This window comes from Rattus norvegicus, chromosome 3, assembly GCF_021556685.1.
Source record: "Rattus norvegicus strain SHRSP/BbbUtx chromosome 3, alternate assembly SHRSP_T2T, whole genome shotgun sequence".
Taxonomy (NCBI): domain Eukaryota; kingdom Metazoa; phylum Chordata; class Mammalia; order Rodentia; family Muridae; genus Rattus; species Rattus norvegicus.
Window position 1 is genome coordinate 20,636,064 of NC_141536.1, and position 26,023 is coordinate 20,662,086.

General features: G+C 39.3%; 1 protein-coding gene and 1 long non-coding RNA gene across 12 annotated transcripts in view; one reads left to right on the forward strand and one right to left on the reverse strand.

Moving 5' to 3' along the window:
- Window positions 1-26,023, reverse strand: part of Strbp (spermatid perinuclear RNA binding protein) — a 166,357-nt gene that overhangs the window by 36,896 nt on the left and 103,438 nt on the right. For 7 of the 11 annotated variants that reach the window (NM_001429554.1, XM_087654792.1, XM_087654793.1 and 4 more), the window contains 6 exon segments: window positions 2,006-2,961; window positions 5,368-5,412; window positions 10,086-10,209; window positions 15,855-15,995; window positions 21,629-21,763; window positions 23,695-23,853. In NM_001429554.1, the coding sequence (NP_001416483.1) occupies window positions 2,885-2,961; window positions 5,368-5,412; window positions 10,086-10,209; window positions 15,855-15,995; window positions 21,629-21,763; window positions 23,695-23,853 (681 nt within the window). In that variant the 3' untranslated portion in view covers window positions 2,006-2,884. 11 annotated transcript variants of the gene reach the window in all.
- LOC147995440 (uncharacterized) lies at window positions 60-11,802 on the forward strand. The gene is made up of 2 exons (XR_015684292.1): window positions 60-2,006; window positions 9,940-11,802. It is a non-coding gene; the product is annotated as an uncharacterized LOC147995440 (long non-coding RNA).

The window sequence follows — 26,023 nt, forward strand, 5'->3', positions numbered from 1 at the left end:
GCAGCACTTCTGCAGCCTTAAGGGGCACAGGTTGCCAGCCACACCTCTGGTGAAGCGCCGGCCCCCACCAAAAGATATGGCTTAAGGAGGACACCTGTCTCAGATTAATTATAATACTGTTAACTGGCAAAGTCAGAAAAGTAAAAGCTCGAGTTACATGCTAAAAACGATTAAAAAGTGTCAGACGATAGCACAGCTCACAGATTCTAAGTTCTACATTGATCTGTAAAGTCCCTGACAAGAGCTACACTGAAGGGCTTACATCTAGATATTGCTACATGTCCAAAAGGAGAGCTTTAAAACAGACATCGTGGCTTTGGACAAAGTATTGCTCTTCATTAAAATTCTCAGTCATTGATTTCAAAAAGGGTTAGAGTGGTGGATCTGAAAGCTGGAAAGCCTTAGGGGTCACATTGCTCTTAAGACCAAGATATAAAATTGTCATTCAAGCCAGACAACCTGATGGTTCTAGAAGTCAGAGAAGAAATCTTGAGGACCCAAGTGAATAATAAATGGTGCGACGCTCAGAGGCTGGCAATAGGGGCTGTCAATGAAAAAACCACCTACAGTGGAGAAAAGAGCAGAGAAGCAGAGCTGTATGTTAATCTCACACAATTGGAAGAAGCTAAGAGCTTCATTTATATTTCTCTGCTCTTTCAACTGTAAGTGGAATTTTCATTACAAAATGAAGGGTTGGGAAGGGCAAAAGGTGGGAGGACACTTAATTCATTACAGAATTTAAACAGTTGAACTTGCATGGTTACCACTTCTAACATAGGTCAACAGCTCCATTGTTTTAAGTAAAGCAGAGAAATGTAAAAGTTTGCAGCAACTGGGCAGGTTTACAACATGGTTAGTAACTTCCAACAAACAACAAAATTAAGAAAGGGAGAAGACTTGGTAGGAACCATTTGAAATGACGGCCATCATGTTGGAGAACAGCACAGCTTCCTCCTCCATCAGAGAGGGGGTGAGTTATGAAGCAGAGTCACAGACTGCAAATGTCTTTTCTAAAGAGAAATCTCAAGGCAGATTCCAGCCTAGAGTCCAAATTTGATGAATAATTTTAAATAACAATACAACTGCAACTGCCAATTAATAGTATTTCAAAAACAGGACCACTGTAAATGTTTAATTAATAAAAACTGGATACTAGCAGCCATGCTTTTTCTTCTCAGTGATGGCTCTGTTTCATCCATAGGTCAGCAAAACAAATCAATGAACATGAAAATTCCCAGCTGAAAGGGGCCCTGCTCCATTATGTCTTGCCACTAACACACATGATGAGAATGACAAGTTAAAGCTATTTTCAGCAAGTGACAAGGTTTTATTAAAGTATCACCCACCACTAGTAGAAAACAAAGGTCAAGGAAAGGAAGAGATGATTGTATAATACACATTTGAGCAGCGATGCAGCACTTGTGCCCCCAGGCTCATCTTGCCTTCCTTTCCCAGGGAGCCTGATACATAAGTTTAGTAAGACCACTGTCAACTGATGGGCACTGCTTGGTTTTGAAAAGAAATTTGACAGAAAGGTAGTTACTTCCTAAGTCATTTTTAAGAATAGTGACTTACGTCTACAGTGGACTACATTCGTGCCTGAATGGGGGTGAGTACCTTAATGAAACCATTACCTTCTAGTAACATCATCAGCTTTCCAAACACAGTGAGAATGCAAGTGAGGACTTGGGTCTGCACCCTTCACAGAACAGCACAATGTTACTGGCTCCCAGTTTCCACCAGTATAATCAGGCGTCTTAAAAGTAAATGCTGACCCATGGCTGAAACCTGTCACTTTTCACAGCAGCACTCAACAAGAACTGGGACAATCGGAGAGCAAGTTTTTATGGGGATCCTGTTGCTGCTTTAGATTCTGATATCAAAGAAGAGGAAAGGAGACCCTTCAAGGATTCCAAAACAACTGCTAATCATCTATCTACATGGAAAAAGTCAAGGAGTGAACACAGAGTCTTACAGAGTGAAGAAGGCCACAAGAACAAAAGAGGGTGATTGATTAATTTATTTTTTTTTAAACTTGGAAATTCGTAAACTGAGATAATCACAATCCTCCTTCCCCATCTTTGGATGGTGCCATCATTTTAATAAGCAATGCTGGGATAACAGAATGTAACCTTATCAGGGGATGCCCTTGTACAACTGGAGTACATAGAGCTTACAAAATGAATAGATTGAGAAATCATCTTTGCTTTGTTTTAGCGGCTTGCTTACAAATAAATGGGTTTCTAGGGCCAAGTTATTACTAGTTTTCAATTCCTTGAAATTTGATAACAAAACAAATCAAAAATAATAAGCTAAAACAATATTCAAACCCATATTTTATTGGCTTTAATTACACACTTCGTTATTTACAAAGTAAAGGTTTAAATGAAAAGTTTCTACTTTATTTAAAAAAAAAAAAATAACTACAGCCCAAATTCCAGTGCCCTGGAGCAAGCACATATCACTCAGATACCAATCAGTGACTGCATCAGGAACCAGGCAGTACTCTGTGTTACAACAAAGCAGTTTATTGTGATCAGTGTTGAGACTCTATACATCCTTCACAAATTTAACTTTACATAATCTGATACTCTCTTAAAACGTCAACTTTGAGCTGCTAGACTTCCCTACAACGAAGGGGCTGGTATAAATTATTTCCAGGAATGAGGTACCGTTTCACAGAACTGGTTTCTTTTGTTTGTTTTCAAGTTTTAGAGAACTGGATTTGCATTTGTTAAAATCAAAAAGTAGGAAAGATGTTCTTTACAAATAATTTTGATCAAGTAAGTATGTGTTCAAAGAAAGCAGGATAAAAAGGCTTTTTTCTCTAACATTCTGCATTGTACTGTATTGTTGTTCAATAGGAATGAGCTTCTGTCATTTGCTAAAAGAATGAGTAGTGGGGAACAGGATATGTTGGGAATTTCATAACGGGTAACAGAACCATTCTCTTGGGCAAACCTACAGAGAAAAGAAACGGAGAGGACTCCAATAAAAATTTCAGGTTAAGAATTCTTACAGTAATTATCATTAACCATTTCCAGATTAGTCAGCCCACTTCACACCGTTCTGGAAGAGGCCCACAGGTCTCTCACAATCAAGTGCTCTTCTATCTTAGACATGATGCTTTCTGCTCTAAAATAAAAGGCCTGTGCCATAGAGTGACATCAGAATGACATCCGAGAGAGCAGGCATGAATTCTAAAAATCTAAATCAATGCCAGTTAAACATGTGTGTCCTAAAGTGCCTAATGCATATGGCACATGACATATTAAAGGAAAAAAATGTCAGGATATAAGGCTTTCTGTGTGGGCCTCAACTCTCAGAAAGACAGCTTTAATCAAAGCACCACCAGGTGTTTGTCTTCTCAGTGGCTACCATTAATTTGGCATGGCAAATCTGGAAAGATTAATTGTTTACTTAATTTGTAATTAATACGTTCTTGTGGCCTCGCAAACTCCTGCATACTAAGGAGGATTTGAAATCTACCCCTGCCTTTATGCTGATGTTTGCCCTAGGAGAAATCACAAAGCAGCAACAGCAGGTATTCAAGAGCACCAGATGATCAGAGGGAGATACCCCACATGCAACAGCTTTACAAAGGCCAAAAGACATATTTACCTTACAGCCAAAATAAAGCATTGTTTTAGTAGATTTGCATCACAGTAACATTTAAAAACCATATCTTTTATGTGAAAAATGGGGCATCAAATCACACCAGCTTTGGAAGTCAGTTATATGGCACATGGAAGAGAGGCGCCTTCTGAGGCTCAGAGGCCACAGGGTGAAAGAATGTTAAGGAAAGACCAGAGAAGAAAAATTAAAAAGACTGAGGAAAACATGAATGTAACTGAAAGTCTAAAAACCAAATTCTTTAAAGAAAAAGTCTCTAGCAATGCTTTAGTAGAATTCATCTTGTTGTTTTCTGACTGACACACAGACTCAGGCATAGCAAATAAGTCAGGTGTGCTCCATCTGGGTTAACCAACTGGCCCCAATTTGTTAGGATGAGGCATTCAGGACTTTAAGAAGCTACAGAAAGGGCAAATGCCAAAACAAAAAGAGCCAGTCTGAATTCAGAAAGAAATATAAGTAAAAACAAATACTTGATCTAGTACTGAAGTATAGTTCACAATAAGGAGAAGCCTGGGCCACATGAATGTGCCAAGAGATACAACCAGGCAAAGGACTTAAATCTAGGCTCTGCATTTTTACCCAAACAAAACTTCCTGCAGACAATTGAACCTTGCGAAACTACTTAAATTCTAAACTTCAGTATAGCAATGTCAGAAGGACTTAAATTGTCATCAAAATAAAAATGGTAAAGCTGAGGTGTGAAGAGAAAAAGGCACAATGTGAAGGTCTGAGCTCATGTAGAGGATCCATGCCACAAATAGCAATGCAGGAAGGACCTTTGCCTTCTGTGTGCATGCACACCTAGCTGGGGCTGTACACACACACACACACACACACACACACACACACACACACACCACACACCACACACCACACACACACACACACACACACACACACACACACAACCTTTGCTCTCTTTTCTCATTGACAAGCATCCTATAGATGATGGCTGATTCCGTAACATACAGCACCTGAGTTACGAGGAATGTCTAAGAGCATATCACTGACTCCAAACCTACTGCCTCCATTGCCACATAAACCTCATTCAAAAGTTATCCAAAGGGCCATTAGGGTTCATTCACATATCTACTGGTATTTTTTATTTTGACCAAAACCAAAAACAAGAAACAAAAACAAAACAAAATAAAACAAAACAAAAACCTAGCAATAGGCCTAGGAGTTTCTAGCATCAGTTACTGACTTTCTGCATAACATTGGCGATGAAACCCATCATCTCTGTGGGACCAATGACATCTATCTAGTCCCAAAGCAAAAGGCATAGCAAAGACTAATGGGTACAAATTTGAAGGGATGACTTTCTTTTGACTCAAATCACCTACATTCATAAAGTTCTATACACAAACTAACACTGTGGCCATGTAACTGGCAGGTGGCTGGGCTAGAAACTGGGGTGTGGCCCTTCAGTAGCGTTTGAATGGAGTATAGGCTGGCTGTAAGAAGAATTACTTGGAATATTTAATTTCAATATGGTCAGAAACAGGCAATAAGAACAAGCAGTTCTCCAGTCAGGCAAAGCAGAGAGAAGAGCAACTTAGACCAAACCAAGAACCACAAGGTTGTGGCATTTTCAGAAGGAATTTAAGTTGGGACACTTGAATGAACTGTGAGATCCTCCAACTTGTTTACTGAAATCCTGGTTACAAACTATGCTTTGAGTTGCTGTGACAAATTTCCTAAGAGGAGGAATCAGTAAGAAAGTGTACATACCATATGCAGGGGCAGCTGTGCTGTAACCATATGGAGTTCCATAACCTGGTGTTAAAGAAGAAGGTGGCAATCAGTCCAGGCCCAACTGTCAAACACTTGGAGATCTGCAGACTCTAGAAAGCTAGGAACACCCTACAATTGTAGTCCTGGTCCTGCTTAGTTGCAGAAGCCTCACACTATGACCTACTCAGATCTCCTTAATTTACTTAACTTATCCTCCTCCTCTGCTCCTGCTTTGTTCATCTGTGTGTTCTCTCTCTCTCTCTCTCTCTCTCTCTCTCTCTCTCTGTCTCTGTCTCTGTCTCTCTCCTCCCTTTCTTCTTATTCTCCCTCCATCTGTACTTCTACATGAACTATAATCTATCTACTTGCCTCTATGCCCCACTAAAGTGGCAAAAATCAAATCATATCTTTGCATCACCTATACCTATCATAATAAACAACTGTTAACCAAAATAATTCTTAGAACAATTGCAATTATCAATTTCCCAAAGACAGAACACAGGACTTTTCCATGGCTCGTTTTAGAAAACAATGACAAAGCATGCTGTAGCCTGAAATGCCACTAAAGTGAATGCATGAATCAGGCCATGAGCCTAGTAATAAGGTACATTATTTAAAGCATCTGAATACCAAGCCACAACACAAAGTCTCTCACTAAAAGTTGGTAACTTGATATATCAGTCTCTCTCTCTCTCTCTCTCTCTCTCTCTCTCTCTCTCTCCCTCCCTCCCTCCCTCCCTCCCTCCCTCCCTCTCGCTCTCTCTCTCTCCCCCCTCCCCCCCCTCACTCACACACACACAACCTTGATTATTAGTAAAAACTACTAAGACACAAACTTTTTTGAACTAGTTAATTCTCACACTAAATGCTTATATATCCTTAAACAAAAGAGGACCTAATTTGCCATATTCCCATCTTTTAAGTTGGTAAACCCAAGCTTCCTTATAGTGTTCTAGTAAGGTTTAACTACACCGTATTAACAGAAACTGCAATTTTCTGGGATCTTTCTGAGAAAACTTAAAATTATATAAATATGAAATGGTTTGGTCAAGTCCCAGGGGAAACATTAACTTGTCTCTTAACTGTGACAAAGTGCACAATAGTAATCCAAGTACCACAAATGCTAAGGCAAGAGGATCCAAGTTTGAGACCAGGCTGGGTAGGCTTCATGCAGTAAGATTCTGGGGCATCTTAGACTGTAAATCCTGTCTCAAAATAATATACAGGAACAAAGCAGGCTGGGTATGGTGGCTCACATCTTAGTCAAAGAGTTGGGAGACAGAGTCTCTGTATATTCAAGGTCTATAATTTAGCAAGTTCCAGGTCAGCTAGGGCTATAGTGAGACCCTGACTCAAAGCACAATACTACATAAATCCTTACTGAAATCAAGATTTTTCATTTTATATCTCAACTGTTTGTTCTAGAACTATTTATGCTTATACTGATCAGAATAGCTTATCATTGATACTGGAATCAAGTATCAACTCCCCAGGACTACTGCCACCTCTTTTCCTCTATATTGGATTACGCTCAATCAAACATCAGTTTCTTGCCACACTGACTGGACCACAGGCTAGATCTTAGTCACCTTTGCTCAGTTTTTATGAAGCACTAAAGTGTATGCCAGAGGGATGACCACTTTTTACTCTGCACTCTGTTGTCGTACACCATCTGTTGTTGTATAAATATAAAAATGAAAAAGTAAAGTTTTCTTTTACCTCGCTAGGTCCACACCCCAGTGTCCCAAGATATCTGCTAGATATCTTGGCGAAAACACATCCCACTTTCCTACACTCAAACCCTCACATAAAAGAACACACAACACAATAATCTTAGATCCAACTGATAAGATATAATTGCCCACTTAAACATATAAAGCCCGGTACCATCCATCCCTTAAGAACATTGATAACAACCTGTAAATACACAGAGCAGAATCTTAACGACACCAGCCATGTTGTCCTGCCAGGACTTCTTTGCCCCTCTCTCCCTCCTGTCTCTGCCTCTCTCTCTCTGTCTCCTCCTCTTCCTTCAAACTTCTCTCCCACCCATCCTTCCTTCTCCTCCAATGACAGGTCTCCTTCTATCTTGAACCTGCCCCTCACCTGTACTTTACAAATTCAATGGGGAGGTGGTTCCAGTAGAGTCACCTGAGTTGTCTAGACCTCTGTCCTTGGGGCAGTAGAATTAACATCAAAATACAAATAACTTCAGGGCAAACCACAACAGCACTCCATTTAAACTATTAAACTTGGTGCTGGTACACTCAATCACAGTCCACACTAAAACTGTAGATTTGAAGAGGATGCAATAACAGCTAAGGTATACATAAGGAAAAGCAAAGAGTAGTTAAGTTGGCCACTGATCAGTCCACTAAGACTGTCCGAGCCTCAGTGTTAATACATAGCAGCTAAATGGGCAAGAAAGTTAAAGTATATGTAAATAAAAAAAAAAAAAATCTATGCCAATCACTGAAACAAATCAAGGTCTAGATTAACCTAAAGTTAATTTCTTATTCAATTAAAGAACTATTTTCTTTCCTTTTTTTTTTTTTTTAAAAAAAGCTTCAGGAGACAGGCCTTGTACATAGGTCAAAGTAATGGTTTAAGACAAAAGCCATTTATGAACCAAAGCTGACAACCAGGAAACACACACACTCCCTCTCATCATTACTGTACTAAACACAGCTGCATAACCTTCAGGCAGGAAGCAAGTAACAGAAGATCTGGCAATGGTAGATGTTACCAGACTGAGACTGAGAGGAACACACTATCAAAACACAGGCTCACCTCAATAAGTAACCAGTGCCGAATAAGGCTAAAGCTAATAATTTTCAATAAAGTACGGAAAATTATCTTAATATTAGACACAAACTGAATCAAAGTCCATGCCCATTTCCTTTCACACTTACTTTACTTTATCCCACAAAAAGGCACAATTGAACACCTAGTTCATCTAGCTAAAAACAATGACAGCGCCCTTCAAATTTTTTATTCTTCAGTCTAAATACCTCACCTATGAACAATGCTGCTTCCTGTGAACTGTTGACCCATCTTTTTAACCCATTTACCAGTTTCCACTATCCATTATACAGATGACCCATCTACAACAGCCTGCCAAGCTTGTGCCTTTGTGCCCACTACACGCTTACATCTGCTCTTTATCCTAGAGGAGAAATATTTATAATTCACATCTAATTTTGCTGTTCTCTCCTTCAAACCCTTGATGACTTCCCACTGTTCTTAAGATTTAAAGACCAAATCCAAACCATGGATCAGAATCTAACTAAACTCATATGGGAAATAAAGAAGCCAATCTGTATAAAGTACTCTGAAATGTTTAGGGGTTTCTGACATTTAGGAAATTTCCAGGAATTGTGCTAGCGCTCAATAAACTATTGCCTATGAAAAGGCCTCACTTCTCTAATCAAAAGCCTCTGATAGTGGTCTCTGCACACGCAGCTTGCTCTTTCAGGCCAGCCTTCTCACTGAACACCTACTAACTCTCCACACTGCCTTCCAGTGTCAGTTCTCCAGGGAAGCCTCCATGGACCCACTAGATCATCGCAGTACTCCCTTACATTCCCGTGACATTAGTGTTCACTATCCTCCCTCAGACTTTTCTCACATTTAAGTTTAATTGCTTGCTTACCATGCCTCACCTTCCACAATATAAGCTAGACAAGTGTAAACTCTATGTCTGGTATGTTTCAAAGCAAGAAGACTCTGTAAGACATTTCGTCCAGGTATGCAAACGGAGTAAACTAGTAATTCATAAGTGACATCATTCAGAATACTTCCGAAATGGCAACAACATGCACAGTGAAGCAATTCTAAGGAAGAGCTTACACTAGATAAGACCTAATATTCATATAAACCTCATCTCAGTCAAAAAATACAAATGGCTTGTCAAGTGAAATTTTTCACTCCATCATTGCAAAGAATGTCACTTCAACAAGCCACCTGGACATCCATGACTAAAACAACATATGGATTTGAACGTTAGGCAGAGAGTGGGCAGCTTTCTGGCTCTCCCTCAAATCCATGTGGTAAAACAAAAGCTCAACAGCTTCAGGAATACTATTACCTGCATTGAAGTCCTTACTCTGCTGCTTATTTCACCCAGACCTGTCAGCCTTACCTGTAAACTTCCACCCAAGGAAACACTGAGAATTAAGCACAAGTAAAGTAAATTATATGGAAATACTTGGAATATTACAGGCTCTCTATAAATGAGTTTCATCTACGCCATACCCCCTGAATACACACACACACACACACACACACACACACACACACACACACACACACGCTTCTCTTTTTTGTTATTGTTGTATTTCTTTCCTTTGACTATTCTCAAATACTGAATTTCATAAGGCTAATTTAGTCAGGATTCATCTCTATTAAGAAACTTGAAACTCCATAGCAATTCTGATATGGTATCCCCACAGAATACACTCTTGTTCTGCTGCCTAAACACAATAATTTGTAGAACAGCTTTTAGAGACTTCTCTGTCACAATGTGTTCACCTATCCAAGGTCAGTCACGACTCTCCCTTCTCCCTCCAGTTACTCAGCAGACGACTTCTGAGTTCTACTGACTCCTACAGATATGCAGTATTTCCAGGACAATACAGAGCTCTAGAGAATGAGGAAATGCTGTTGCTCAGGCCTGGAATCAAAGAGGCCATTGATCTGTAGTAAGTGGTACCAACCTGGAGCTATATATCCAGGAGCTGCTGTAGCTCCCACGAACGCTCCCCTTGTCAGAGTTCCTCTTCCTCTGCCTCGAACTGCCTGGACTGCTGCAGATACTGCCGTATTCACAACACCCTTTGCCTGTAGTAACAACAACAATAATTCCATGATGGAGAGAAAGAACTTTCTGCCTCTCATCTACTGTGAAGCTTCCGCTGAGACAGTAAAGCATCTATGGTTAGACTTCAGTTGACCATCTGCAAAACAGATATGGCACCTACCTTAAAGAACTATACTGAAGAATGTGCTAATTGTATGAAAATATTTGAGTAACTTTGTTTCAACATCTTTAGTCATAAGGGAAATGCAAATCAAAACAACCCTGAGATTTCACCTCACACCAGTGAGAATGGCTAAGATCAAAAACTCAGGTGACAGCAGATGCTGGCGAGGATGTGGAGAAAGAGGAACACTCCTCCATTGTTGGTGGGATTGCAGACTGGTACAACCACTCTGGAAATCAGTCTGGAGGTTCCTCAGAAAATTGGACATTGCACTACCTGAGGATCCAGCTATACGTCTCTTGGGCATATACCCAAAAGATGCCCCAACATATAAAAAAGACACGTACTCCACTATGTTCATAGCAGCCTTATTTATAATAGCCAGAAGCTGGAAAGAACCCAGATGCCCTTCAACAGAGGAATGGACTCAAAAAATGTGGTACATCTACACAATGGAGTACTACTCAGCTATCAAAAACAATGACTTCATGAAATTCATAGGCAAATGGAATGAACTAAAAAAATATCATCCTGAATGAGGTTACTCAGTCACAGAAAAACACACCTGGTATGAACTCATTGATAAGTGGATAATAGCCAAAAAGCTCAAATTACCTAAGATGCAATCCACAGACCACAGGAAGCTCAAGAAGAAAGATGACCAAAATGCAAATGCTCCTACTCCTTCTTAAACGGGGCGGGGAGATATTCATAGGAGGGAATATGGAAGGAAAGTTTAGAGCAGTGACTCAAGGAATGGCCATTCAGAGCCTGACACACATGTGGCACATATACATACAGCCAGCAAAACTAGATAAGATTGATGAAGCTAAAAAATGCATGCGGAAAGGGACTGGATATAGATCTCTCCTGAGAGACACATCCAGAGAATGTCCAATACAGAGGTCAATGCTAGCAGCAAACCACCTAACTGAGAATAAGACCCCCTTAGGGGGAATTAGAGGAAGTATTGAAAGAGTTGAAGGAGCTTGCAACCCCATAAAAACAACAATGCCAACCAACCAGAGCTTCTAGGGATTAAACCTCTACCCAAAGACTATATATACATGGACTGACCCAGGGCTCCAACTGCATATGTAGCACAGAATAGCCTTGTTGGGGCACCAGTGGAAGGGAAAGCCCTTGGTCTTGCCAAGATTGGACCCCCAGTGCAGGGGAATATACCCCTATGGAGGAGGGGGAAGGGAGAGAATGGGGGCTTATGGACAGAAAACCAAGAAGGGGAATAACCTTTGAAATCTAAGTAAAGAAATATATAAAAAAAATTTTAAAAATTAAAAAAAAAGACACAGTCTATATCCAAGTAATGAAAGTAATCAAATTGCAGAGTGACTCAACATAGATCTAATTTATGTTATTACTACCAGACTCCATTGGCTAATTAATAAATACTTTAACCTAGAATAAACATTAATTTATTTTGTAAGAATGCTGTTCATGCATGCTTATGTTTCTCTGTGTCTCTGTGTGCTTGTGTACACACTACATGCATGACTGGTGTTTGTGGAGGTCAAAAGAAGGCATCAAGTCCCCTGGAACTGGAGCCACCAGGTAGGTAGTGAGAAACAAATGCAAATTGTTTCTTTAAATAACAGCGTCCCCCAGTAACATACAGAATGGCTGTGGATCGTGGGAACAATACTAGTCCTCCTTGTCTATAAGACAACTTAGTTGGATAGTGGTACACGCTGGAAGGAACTTAACCAACAGGGAAAACTCTACCAGTAATCTCACTTTAACTACAGTTACTAAGGCTAGGCAACAAAGGGGGGGGGGGGGAAGACTGGTGATTGCCCTCTTTCTATGACCTTAGATATAGAAGATCTGCTATAATCTCAAAAAAAAAAAAAAAAAAAAAGCTAGAGAAACAGTTTCTCCCTGTTAGTCTTTCTTCTGTAACCCCAGCACTATCTAATCATCTAGAAATAGTTATAGAGGAAATCATGACTAACATCTAAGAAAAAGAGAAAAGATCTGAGAATGGTGGTGCATGTCCAGAATTTCAGAACATAGGAGACAGAGGCAGCAGGATAAGTTAAAAATTGGCCTGTGCTCTGGAGTGAGAACTTGTCTCAAAAACTCCAAAGGCAGCCACACAAGGCAAAGCTAAAAGAAGGGGGGGTGGGAGGAAGAGGAGGAAAGATTTAACAATGGGGAACTAAAGGAACATGCAATTGCTTCCATGTTTTTCTCAGTTGTTCTCTTACATTTCAGACTCAGATCACAAGACTACAAAACATTCTCAAAAGCATCCTATGCTCCTTTTTTTTTGTTTAAATCCCTAACATATTTGTTTCTAACACACAATGTCTTCAGATTAGTATCACCACCAGCACTCAATATGAAGAAGACAATTTGTCTTATATTTTACTCACATTATTATCTCTTCCCCTCATGTCTAAAAGTATCTTTGTGATACAAAAATGAAAGGGTGGAAGAAAATCTTGTGCTAATGTATATAGTTATCTGCACACACTCTGTCCTTTCTCATCCTCCCCACCCCACCCTGTACAAGGACATACCACTATAATGCCCAAATCACCGCCATTCTTCACTATACCAACAATGACTTCACTCCCCATAAAATTATGGGCATAAATCAAAAAAAAAAAAAAGTGCACTGAAAAGAGAAGTATTGTCTTAGTATGTATTATTCAGAACCTATCCCAAAGAAAAGGTGCTAAGTCACTAAGAATAAACAATTTCAGTCAGGTGCTAGTGGCAGCTGCCTTTAATCCCAGCACTAAGGAAGCACAATTCAAGGCTGACCAGGTAGGTCTACAAAGAGGTAGTGCCAAAACAGCCAGGGCTACACAGAGAAATCTTGCCTGGAAAAAGAGTCAGTAAACAAACAATTTCATAAACAGTTAAAGTGACACAAAAACAAATTTGATGGCAGAAATCGCAGGATCACCTTAACAAATACAGAAAGGGCTTTTGAAAAAGTTGAACATCTCTTCATGATTTAAAAAAAAAAAATTCCACTTTACTTGCCTTGGACTGAGACCTCTGGCTACTGTGGTGAGATCAGTCATAAGAAGGTCTCTTCTCACCAGAGGCAGCACTTGGAAAGTGCTGGCCTTACTAAGCTGCCCCTGGTCCTGTCTGCCTGCTGTGAGGTAGTAGCCTGTGAAGTGGTGCAGGTATGAAGGTGATGCTCACCCCCCTTGCCACCTGCAGCAATCAAGAGAGTTGGGTCACTGGGTCATGAAAGCAAGAGGTCCTGTACCTTACCAGGGCAGCACAGTGGCACTGGCCCTGGTGGAGGAGGGACAGGTAACCCAGTCCCAAGGGTGACCAAGCATGAGAGACCTGACCCTGCCCTCTGACTATGGTGGCACTAAGGTGGCCTAGCCTGGGCAGTGATGGGAGACGTCGCCCTGTAGTGTAGATAAGGGGGAGCTAGCAAGCTGACAGGCTCAGCTATCATCTGACACGATGTCTACATCATCTATGAACTATTGAGGCTTGTGAAAGAGCCAGTCCTACTGTTACAAAGCTGAAGGTTTTCCACCACATAGGGCAACAACAGGATAAACAGGAGGAGGCTGGGTGAGGATCTAATATTGACAGTGTGATAGAAACCTCAAACAAGATTGATGACTCATTGCCATGAACATTCATAAGTGAAGATATATGGACAGGGTTATATCATAAGACGAACCGTGACACATGACAACTTCCATGATTGATTGAGATGTTTCCTATACTTTGGTTTATTTTGTATTTTACTTGGAGGAACTTGCAAGGCAGAAGGCAGACATGAGGGGCAGGGAGATGAGTGGGACTTGGATATAGGATGTGCAACTCACAAAGGAACTCCAATGGCATAGTAAACTAAATAAGGAAATAGGGCTACATGAGATCAAAAAGCTCCCACTACAAAGCAAAAACACTGTCAAAAAAATGGTGTGCAAAATAAAATGGGAGAAAAGTCTTGGTCAATTATATATCAGACAAGGAGTTATCAACAATTTGTAAAGAACTCTAAAATTTAAATACCCAAAAAAAAGTACTCAAAAACAGAGGTTAATAAATTGAATAGACAACTGTTAAAGAAAAAATATAAATGGCCATAAATGTTTTAAAGAATGTTCAACACATCCTTAACCATCAGAAAGTAACAATGAAAACTACACTGAGGTTTCATTCATCTCAACCAAATCAGAAAAACCAATGTCAAGACAACAGGGCTACAAGAATAGATAAGTGGTATTGTTTGCGTAGTATGCCCAAGGTTCTCAGATTTATCCTACCAGTACTACTCTAGCACCCTAACAACATACAGAGAAACAATGAATTCTAGCAAAGATATAGATTAAGAATCCAACTCATGGGGCCTGAAGAAATAGCTCAGCTGTTGGGGGCACTGGCTAGATCATCCAGATTCATTCCCAAGGTCTTCATGGCAATTCACAATTACCGATATCTCAGTTCCAGGGGATCATGGTGCACATATATATGCACACAGGCAAAATACTCATACACTCAAAATAAGTATTTTTAAATTAATATTTATTCACTGCTGGTTATAAGTTTGGTAGCTACTATGAAAAATCATATATAAGTTCTGCAAGAAATTAAAAATAAAACTACAATATGTATCACACCTATACCATTCGTACAGGTATAGTCCCAAATGATTCTAGATTCTAAGTCTGTACGCTAAAAAGATACTTATACATTTATATCTATTGCTAGAGTATCTACAATAGTCAGGATACAGAATCAGCATAGAAGGCCATCAATAGACTAATGGATAAAGAAAATGTGATGGGTGTATGGGTATGTGTACAGGGATATTATATTTAGCTGTAAAGAAAACAAAATTAATTCCAGAAAAATAGAAAGAAATGGAGATCGTCATGTTATGCAAAATAAGACCATTTGGAAGAAGGTACCAGTCAGGGGGAAAAGGATTGGAAGAGCAGAGATGGCAATGGGTTGGAGGAAAAACAAATACAATGCCAAATATGTGTAAAAATGTGATAATGAGGGGTTGGGGATTTAGCTCAGTGGAAGAGCGCTTGCCTAGCAAGCGCAAGGCCCTGGGTTCAGTCCCCAGCTCCGAAAATAAGAAAAAAGAAAAAGAAAATGTGATAATGAAACCCATTACCTTATACATCAACTAAAAATCTGACAGGGATAAAAGAAATGGCTCACCTCACTGCCGAGTTTGGTTCTCAGTATCTACTTCCAATGTCTCACAGCTGCCTATAACATATGCAACTCCAGCCCACACCCTATTCTGGGCTCTGTTAAGTACCTGTTCAATATGGTATACATTCAGAAAGACAAAAATAAACGTGTAGCCCTGGTTGGTTGGAACTTGATACGTAGACTAGGATAGCCTGGAACTTAAAGGAATCTATCTACCCACCTAACTTCTCAAGTATTGGGTTTACAAAAATAAAATTTAAAAAGTAAAGGAGGAAATGAATGGAAAATTCGAGATTATTACAAAGATTGCTTAATTCATACCTGAGGAATGATCTTCTTTTTCTTATTATTTGCTGCATTGGGTCCAGAAAACAGCTTTTCCAGGGCAGCTAGCGCTGCACTTGCCTTGGCCACTTTCTTGTTTGGACCTGCACCTCTGAATTTCTGTCCATCTACTTCTACCTGAAATTAAAAACAGCATTTTACACTTATCTCTGAAAACTCCCTCTGTGTAGTTTTAATTTAAAAACATCATAGGGCTGGAGAGAGTTCAGCTATTGACAGCACTTGATGCTCTTGCATAGGACCCAGGTTCAATTCTCAGCACTCACATTGTGGTTGACAACCATCTATAACTCCAATTTCAGGGGATCCAACTGGCAGACCAATGTCATATACATACACGCAGTCAAAGCATAAAGTAAAATACACATATTGGAACAATGTAAAGTTTTTAAAAACCACATCATAATGAAGAAAATATTTTCAATCAAAGAGTGTTCTTAATAAAGGCTAAAAAGAAGGTATATTCTTTTGTTTTAGGAGGAAATATGCTATAAATATCTGTAAAATCCATTTGGGTCATAATTTCTGTTAGTTTCACTATGTCTGTGTTTATTTTCTGTATGATCTGTCCATTGATGAGAGTGGTGTGTTGAAATCTCACACTAATATTGTGTGAGGTGCAATGTGTGCTTTCAGCTTTAGTAAGGTTTCTTTTATGAATGTAGGTGCCCTTGCATTTGGAGCATAGACATTTAGGATTTAGAGTTCATCTTGATGGAATTTTCCTTTGATGAATACAGTGTCCCTCCTTATCTTTTTTTGATAACTTTTGGTTAAAAGTTGATTTTACTGGCTATCAGAATGGTTACTCCAGCTTGGTTCTTTGGACCATTTGCTTAGAAAGCTGTTATCCAGCCTTTTGCTCTGAGAAACTGTCTGTCTTTGTCTCAAGTGTGTTTCCTGTATACAGCAAAATGCTGGGTCCTCTTCACATACCCAGTCTCTAGTCTACATCTTTTTATTGGGGATTGATCCATTGATGTTAAGATATATTAAGGAATAGTGATTGTTGTTTCGTGTTATTTTTGTTGTTAGAGGTAGAATTATGTTTGTGTGTCTCTCTTCTTTTGGGTTGCTTACAAGGAGATTACTTTCTTGCTTTTTCTAGGGTGTAGTTTCCCTCTTTGTATTGGAGTTTTCTATCTATTATCCTTTGTAGGGCTGGATTTGTAAAAAGATATTGTGGGGGTTAAGGATTTAGCTCAGTGCTTGCCTAGCAAGTCCAAGGCCCTGGGTTCGGTCCTCAGCTCAAAAAAAAAAAAAAAAAAGATATTGTGTAAATTTGGTTTTGTCATGGAATATCTTGGATTCTCCATCTACATTAATTGAGACTTTTGCTAGAAAGAGTAGCCTAAACTGACATCTGTGTTCTCCTAGGCTCTGTATGACATTTCCCCAGGATCTTCTAGCTTTCATAGTCTCTGGTGAGAAATCTGGTGTAATTCTGATAGGTCTGCCTTTATATGTGACTTGACCTTTTTCCTTGCTTTTAATATTCTTTGTTTTGTGCATTTGTTGTTTTGACTATTATGTGATGGGAGGAACTACGTTCCTGGTTCAATTTTTATGGAGTTATGTAGGCTTCTTGTATGTTTTGGGCATCTCTTCCTCAAGGTTAGGGAAGTTTCCTTCTATAATTTGTTGAAGATATTTACTGGCCCATTAAGTTATCTACTCCAAAATTGACCACGGTGTTGGTCACAAAACAGGCCTCAACAGATACAAGGAGATTGAAATAATCTCATATATCCTATCAGATCACCACGGAGTAAGGTTGGTCTTCAATAACAACAATAACGACAGAAAGCCCACATGTGCATGGAAGTTGGACAATGCTCTACTCAATGGTAACTTGGTCAAGAAAAAAATAAAGAAAAAATTAAAGACTTTTTAGACTTTAATGAAAATGAAAGCACAGCATATCCAAACTGATGGATGGGACACAATGAAAGCATCACTAAGACGAAAACTCATTGCTCTGAGTGCCTCCAAAAAGAAACTGGAGAAAGCATACCTTTGTTTGACAGCATAACTGAAAGCTCTAGAACAAAAAGAAGCAAATACACCCAAGAGGAGTAGAAGGCAAGAAATAATCAAACTCAGGACTAAAATGAACCAAGTAGAAACAAAAAGAAGTATACAAAGAATCAACAGAACCAGGAGCTGGTTCTTCAAGAAAATCAACAAGATAGATAAACCCTTAGCCAGAGTAACCAGAGGTCACAGAGAGTATATCCAAATTAACAAAAACAGAAATAAAAAGGGAGACATAACAACAGAATCTGGGGAAATTCCAAAAATCACCAGATCCTACTATAAAACCTATATTCAACGAAACTGGAAAATCTGGAGGAAATTTTCTAGACAGATACCAGGTACCAAAGTTAAATCAGGAACAGATAAACCATCTAAACAAGTCCATAACTCCTAAAGAAATAGAAGCAGTCATTAAAAGTCTCCCAATCAAAAAGGACCCAGGTCTGGATGGGTTTAGTGCAGAATTCTATCAGATCTTCATAGAAGACCTCATAACAATACTGTCCAAACTAGTCCACAAAATAGAAACAGAGGGAACACTACCGAATTCCTTCTATGAAGCCACAATTACTCTTATACCTAAACCACACAAAAACCCAACAAAGAAAGAGAACTTCAGACCAAATTCCCTTATGAATATCAATGCAAAAATACTCAATAAAATTCTTACAAACTGAATCCAAGAACACATCAAAACAATCATCCATTATGATCAAGTAGGCTTTATCCCAGGGATGCAAGGACAATTCAATATATGGAATCCATCAATATAAACCACTATGTAAACAAACTCAAATCTAAAACCACATGATCATTGCATTAGATGCTGAGAAAGCATTTGACAAAATTCAACACCCCTTTATGCTAAAAGTCCTGGAGAGATCCGAAATTCAAGGACGACACCTAAAAATAAGAAAATCCATATAGAGCAAAACAGTGGCTAACATCAAACTAAACGGAGAGAAACTTGAAGCAATACCACTAAAGTCAGGGACTAGACAAGGCTGCCCACTCTCTTCCTACCTATTCACTACAGTATTGGAAGTCCTAGTCAGAGAAATTAGACAACAAAAGGAGGTCAAAGGGAATGTATTGTATAGGAATCTAATATGTATTGGAAAGGAAGAAGTCAAATTATCACTATTTGCAGATGATGTGATAGTATCCTTAAGTGACCCCAAAGTTCCACCAGAGAACTACTTAACCTGATAAACAACTTCAGCAAAGTGTTGGGGTATAAAATTAACTCAAACAAATCAGTCGCCTTCCTCTACTCAAAGGATGAACAGGGTGAGAAAGAAATTAGGAAAACGACACTCTTTACAATAGTCACAAATAATATAAAATAGCTTGGTGTTACGCTAAACAAACAAGTAGAAGATCTGTACAGCAAGAATTTGAAGTCACTGAAGAAAGAAGTTGAAGACCTCGGAAGATGGAAAGACCTCCCATGGTATGCATTGGCAGAATTAATATGGTAAAAATAACCATTTTGCCAAAAGCAATCTACAGATCCAATGCAATCCCCATCAAAATTCCAAGTCAATTCTTCATAGAGTTAGAAAAAGCAATTTGCAAATTCATTTGAAATAAAAAACCCAGGATAGGGAAAACTATCCTCAACAATAAAAGAACTTCTGAGAGAATCACCATCCCTGACCTCAAGCAGTATTACAGAGCAATCATGATAAAAACTGCATGTTATTGGTACAGAGACAGGCAGGTAGATCAGTGGAATAGAATTGAAGACCCAGAAATGAACCTACATACCTGTGGTCCCTTGATCTTTGACAAAGGAGCTAAAACCATCCTGTGGCAAAAAGATAGCATTTTCAACAAATGGTGCTGGTTCAACTGAAGGTCAGCATGTAGAAGGATGCAAATAGATCCATTCTTATTGCCCTGTACAAAGCTTAAGTCCAAGTGGATCAAGGATCGCCACATCAAACCAGATACACTCAAACTAATGGAAGAAAAAGTGGGGAAGAGCCTCGAACACATGGGCACTGGGGAAAACTTCCTGAACAAAACACCAATGGCTTATGCTCTAAGATCAAAAATCGACAAATGGGACCTCATAAAACTGCAAAGTTTCTTTAAGCAAAGGACACTTGTCATTAGGACAAAACATTAACCAACAGATTGGGGAAAGATCTTTACCAATCCTACATCCAACAGAGGGCTTATATCCAAAATATACAAAGAACTCAAGAAGCTAGACTCCAGAGAGCCAAATAATTCTATTAGAAAATGGGGTACAGAGCTAAACAAAACATTCTCAGCTGAGGAAAGTCAAATGGCTAAGAAGTACCTAAACATCCTTAGTCATCAGGGAAATGCAAATCAAAACAACCCTGAGATTCCACCTTACCCCAGTCAGAATGGCTAAGATCAAAAATTCAGGTGACAACAGATGAGGCAACGATGTGGGAAAGAGGAACATTCACACCTCTATTGTTGGTGGGATTGCAAACTGGTACAACCACTCTGGAAATCAGTCTGGAGGTTCCTCAGAAAATTGGACATTGCACTACCTAAGGACCCAGCTATACCACTCCTTGGCTATTTCAAATAATGCTCTAACATACAATAAGGAAACATGCTCCACTATGTTCATAGCAGAATTATTTATAATAGCCAGAAGCTGGAAAGGACCCAGATGCCCTTCAACAGAGGAATGGACTCAAAAAATGTGGTACATCTACATCAAAACAATGATCTCATGATATTCATAGGTAAATGGATGGAACTAGAAAATATCATCCTGAGTTAGGTAACCCAATCACAAGAAAACACACTTAGGATGCACTCACTGATAAGTGGATATTAGCCCAAAAGCTCGAATTACCCAAGATAAAATCCACAGACCACATGAAGGTCAAGAAGAAGGACAACCAAAGTGAGGATACTTCAGTCCTTCTGAAAAGAAGGAACAAAAATATTCATAGGAGGGGATACGCAGCAGATACCGAAAGAATGGCCATTAAGAGTCTACCCCACCTGGGGATCCAGGCTATTCATATACAGGCACCAAAACTAGATAATATTAATGAAGTCAAGAAATGCATGCTGACAGGAGCCTGATACAGCTGTCTCCTGATAGCCTCAGCCACAGCATGTCAAATACAGAGGTGAATGCTAGCAGCAAAACACTTAACTGAGAATGGTGTCTCCCTTGTAGGAGTTAGCAAAAGGACTGAAGGAGCTGAAGGGGCTTGCGACCCCATAAGAACAATACCAAACAACCGGAGCTCCCAGGGACTAATCCACTACCCAAAGACTACACACTGACAGACCCATGGCTCCAGCTGTATATGTAGCAGAGGATGGTGTTGTTGGGCAACAATAGAGAAAGAGAAGCCCTTGGTCCTGCCAAGGCTGGATTCCTCCCTCAGTGCAGGGGAATGTCAGAGGAGATGGGAAGGGGTTGTGGTTGGAGAGGAGGAACACCCTCATAGAAGAAAGGGGGGCGGGGATGAGATAGGGGGTTTAAGGCTGGGAAACCAGGAAAGGGAATATCATTTGAAATGTAAATAAAAAATACCCCCCAAAAAAATGTACTGAGACTCTCTAAAGATAATACATTATAATCTCAAACATAAGAGAAATAATTTAAAAATAATAATAAAAGCTATTGGCAGTCTAAAATGCTTTTTACTATCTGATATGTCTATGGGGTGAAAAGTAAGGTGGGCACACAGATAGGTACACACCTCCATTACAAAGCGCTTGTCATGGCTTCCACCAGTTTCTGAGATGAGTTCATACTTGAGACCTCTTCTTTTTTCATTGAGCTCCATCACAGGATTTTTGCCACTTGCTGTGAGGATAGGACCCTGAGTTCTTACCTAAAAAGGACAGGGAAGAAAGGTTTAACACTGAGTATCTTTTTAACATAATTATGCTAAAAAGTAAACTCATTAATTCTACTTTAAAACATTAAAGGCTAAAATGAATCATCTGATAGCAAAACATCACCATAGATGAGGAAGATTCTGTAAGGGGTGGGTAAATACTGTGGTCACCTGAACAGCCTGCCTTTGAAGTAGGACTGCTCCATTTGAACTACGTTCTGAGCTGTAACTGTTCATGTCCTAACATGGCAGGTAACTAACAAAGCAAGACAGCAACAGCAATTTGCTTGAAGCCTTGAAAGTTACTTTTCATCTTTATGAATGCAAGAAATAATCTCAGTTTTGCATGTGGGAGGCATTGTTTCTATATGCCTTTTGGTCCCTCTAAACATATCGGAATACACCTAATGAAAAAAACAACAGGCTATAAACTATAGATTCTAAAGAACCAATATAAGGCTGGAGAGATGGCTCAGCGGTTAAGAGCACCGACTACTCTTTCAGGGGTCCTGAGTTCAATTCCCAGCAACCACATGGTAGCTCACAACCATCTGTAAAGAGATCTGATGCCCTCTTCTGGTGTGTCTGAAGACAGCTACAGTGTACTTATATCTAATAAATGAATAAATCTCTTTAAAAAAAAAAAAAAAGAACCAACACAGGCACCCATTCCCTGGATCGTCACTGTGAAACTATATATGTTACAGATTAGTTGCCTGCTGTAGAAACACAAGAGAAGGGATTGACTTCTGTTTTAGGCTGTTGAGGTGAAATCTCACTTTGCAGAGTTTTACTCTGTATGTCTGCTATATGTCTGTTTTCTCCGCCCACCACACCCCCCAAAAAATTCTTAAAAATATAAATGTGAGCTCTTGCTATTATTCTAAAGCCAAGTCAAGAGAATACAGTCGATTCTCTTCCTGTATATATATTTTACATATTCAATACTTACATTCATCCCATTCTATTATCTGGAATCACTAGTGCACCATCCAGGACTCATTCTTATTCTGAAATACACAGTGGGCAGTCTACACCCACTATGGGATTCACACATTAGTGAACTTGTGTATCTTACATACCCAAGCTTGTCAGACACCTCAAAAAAATCTGTTTCCTACACTAGACTTTGTAAGGTTTTATCCTTCGGTTAATAGTGCTAGTCTTGCGGCTGGTGAGTTGGCTCAGCGGTTAAGAGAACTGGCTGTTCTTCCAGAGGTCCTGAGTTCAACTCCCAGTACCTACATGGAGGCTCACAATTTGCTATAATGCAATCTGATGCCCTCTTCTGGCACACAGGTGTACATGCAGATAGAGCACTCATATAGGTAAAATATATAAACAAATCTTTTTTTAAAAAAGTGATAGTCTTGATACATCATTATGACATTCTGTAAGTATTTTCCTGGCCAGTATGTGTTTTAAATTAAAGTTTATCTATTTTTTATAGGTATGCTAACAGATTCTTTTTAAGAATTCAGTAAAAGAAGATCAATATATAAAGGTACATGAAAATGATTACCTTCATAAATATATTGAAAAATAAATCTGGCACAATTAAGGCCAAACAAGCAGATATGGCAATCCTCCTATAATTCCAGCATATGGTGGAAGCAGGAAGGTTACTAGTTAGTTCAATGTCAACCTCCGATACACAGTGAATTGGAGGAGACCAGCTTGGACTACTAGAAGCCCAGTCTCAAAACAAAAAAACATGCAGAGAGCTCCAGCCGCGACTCAGTGGTAGAGTGTTTGCCTAATGTGCACAAGACCTAAGGTCTGATAACAAGCACCATCCAAAGAAATAAAGCAGAATATCAGTAATATATGCCTCTATGTGAAAAAGCTTATTTTTTTCCACATCTCCAAGGTTTCCCAGAGTATTCACACTATTTATTCTAAAGAAGAAAAGGACGCATGTATACCTCTAAGGTACTGGAGGTCTCAGTTGTACAATTTCCAGTATTATTGCTTGAGTTTGAAGATACTGTATCATTTTTGCTTTCATTATCTGATTTTTCATCGGAACTCATACATTCAATATCTGCATCAAAACCTGTTGGGTATCCCATTGCCTGTAAAACCTGTACAAATTCCATTAAAACATTTTTATTCAGTTACCAAAGATGAAAAAAAAAAATAGCTGAAATTCTTTAACAATTTACTAAAACACCTGTAAAGAACAAGAATGATGCTACATCTGTAAAAGCAGCCCACACTCCCAGGTAACACTACATGAAGATGGGAACACATACTCAAAGTACCTAGCCAGAAGACTTAAGAAATGCAAGCCTATGGGCTGGGGAGATGAGATGACTTAGGGGTTAAGAGCACTGACTGCTCTTCCAAAGGTCCAGAGTTCAATACCCAGCCACCTGGTGGCTCAGTACCATGGGATTTGATGTCCTCTTCTGGTATGTCTGAAGATAGCGATAAAAGTTTGGGGGGGGGGGGGTGCGCCAAGGACAGAGACACAGAGAGATCGACAGAGCTTGATTTAAAATTAAAAAGGAAGAGGAGGAGGAGGAGGAGGAGGAGGAAGAGGAAGGAGGAGGAGGAGGAGGAAGAGGAAGAGGAGGAGGAGGAGGAGGAGGAGGAGGAGGAGGAGGAGGAGGAGGAGGAGGAGAAGAAGAAGAAGAAGAAGAAGAAGAAGAAGCAGCAGCAGCAGCAGCAGCAGCAGCAGCTTGCACCTAAAGTTGCTGCTGCTTCATTTAACCTGGAGATGAATAATAAAACATACAGCACAGTCAAGCTCACCCAATGAAAAATAGCACCTGAAAAAGAAAATTAAACTAGAAAGAAAAGAAGACTTGAAAGCCACCTGGAAAAGACTTCATAAATATTTGGATCTGGGGTTTCTCAGTTTTCTGAAACGAGGCTTTCACATGCAGCCTATTTGTGCTTGCATGCAAGCATGTGTGTGCAAGGCGCATGTAAATCATTGTTGAGCTCTCTTTCCATATTACACTCCTGTTAAAATAAACAAGGCAAGCCTGGACTACAACCCTAGTTTCAAAACTACACAGAGAGAGAAACCCCGTCTCCAAAACCCAAAAACAAAAGGGGAAAGTAGATACTGTATCACTCAAGGAATAATTACATTCACTAGTATGTTTTTAAATCTCTTTCAAAGTAGGTTAATACTATTTTGAGTTATTAATTAAAACCTTTCTACTTTATTTCAGGGCCTTGCCAGGCTACATAAAATGCTCACAACTGAGTTATTCTCTTAGCCTTTAATTAAAGCATTATGTTCACAGATAATGTCCACAGATACAAGGTTAGGGGGAAAAAAGATCACCTTTTAGTTGTTGAGTATATAAGCAATGTCGTACTTCTCCACTATATCAACTATACTTAACAGGTAACTCAAAAAGCTGTTAACAGTGGGCAAATTAAAAAAAAAAAAAAAGCCTTTGTAGAAAATAGCATCTGAATATAATATTTTATCCGTATAGATAAAACAGTAATACTCCAAACAAAGCAAATTTGAAATTAACTCATCTGGTTCATATATGGAGGACCTAGCATTCTCATCATAAATGAATTCCTTGTGTTTATTTGGCATTAAAGCCAAGAATTCCTTTTGGCATCTTAGGTTCTAAAAGTGCTCAGACAGCACGTTACATTAAGTCCACTAACATCACTTGGTTAGTGACATCAGTATTTCATAAATAAAACACCTGCTCTGCTGAGTCCTGCTAATAATGCTCTCCCTGAGAAACCTAAACCTGGACAAGAGCCAACAGTACAAAACTACCATTAATAATGCCTACCACAGGTCAAAAGCCAAGTACCACAAATAACAGGGCTTGTTTCCTGTGGTATAAAGGCATATAGAAGGGTGTGGCTCAGAGCTGGAACACTGGCCTAGAGATTATTAGGCCCTAGATTCAAATATTAGAATCACAAAGCATGGGAGAAAAGGATGCCCACCTTAACATAGACAATTTAAATGTGCAATGCTAATCATTTAATACCACTTCTTTCTTTGCTTTTCTTCACTTGTCCTAAGTCATTTACTTATTATTAACATAAGTTACAACAGCAACACACTTTAGTACATAAAAGTGATATATTACCTCTTGAGGGATACAGTATCTACTTTCCTTTTTTATTTGTTTTTGGTTTTTGGAGACGGGGTTTTTCTGTATAGTTTTGGCTGTCCTGGAACTAGCTCTATAGATCAGGCTGGCCTCAAACACACAAAGATCCACCTGCCTGCCTCTGCCTCCTAAGTGCTGGAATTAAAAA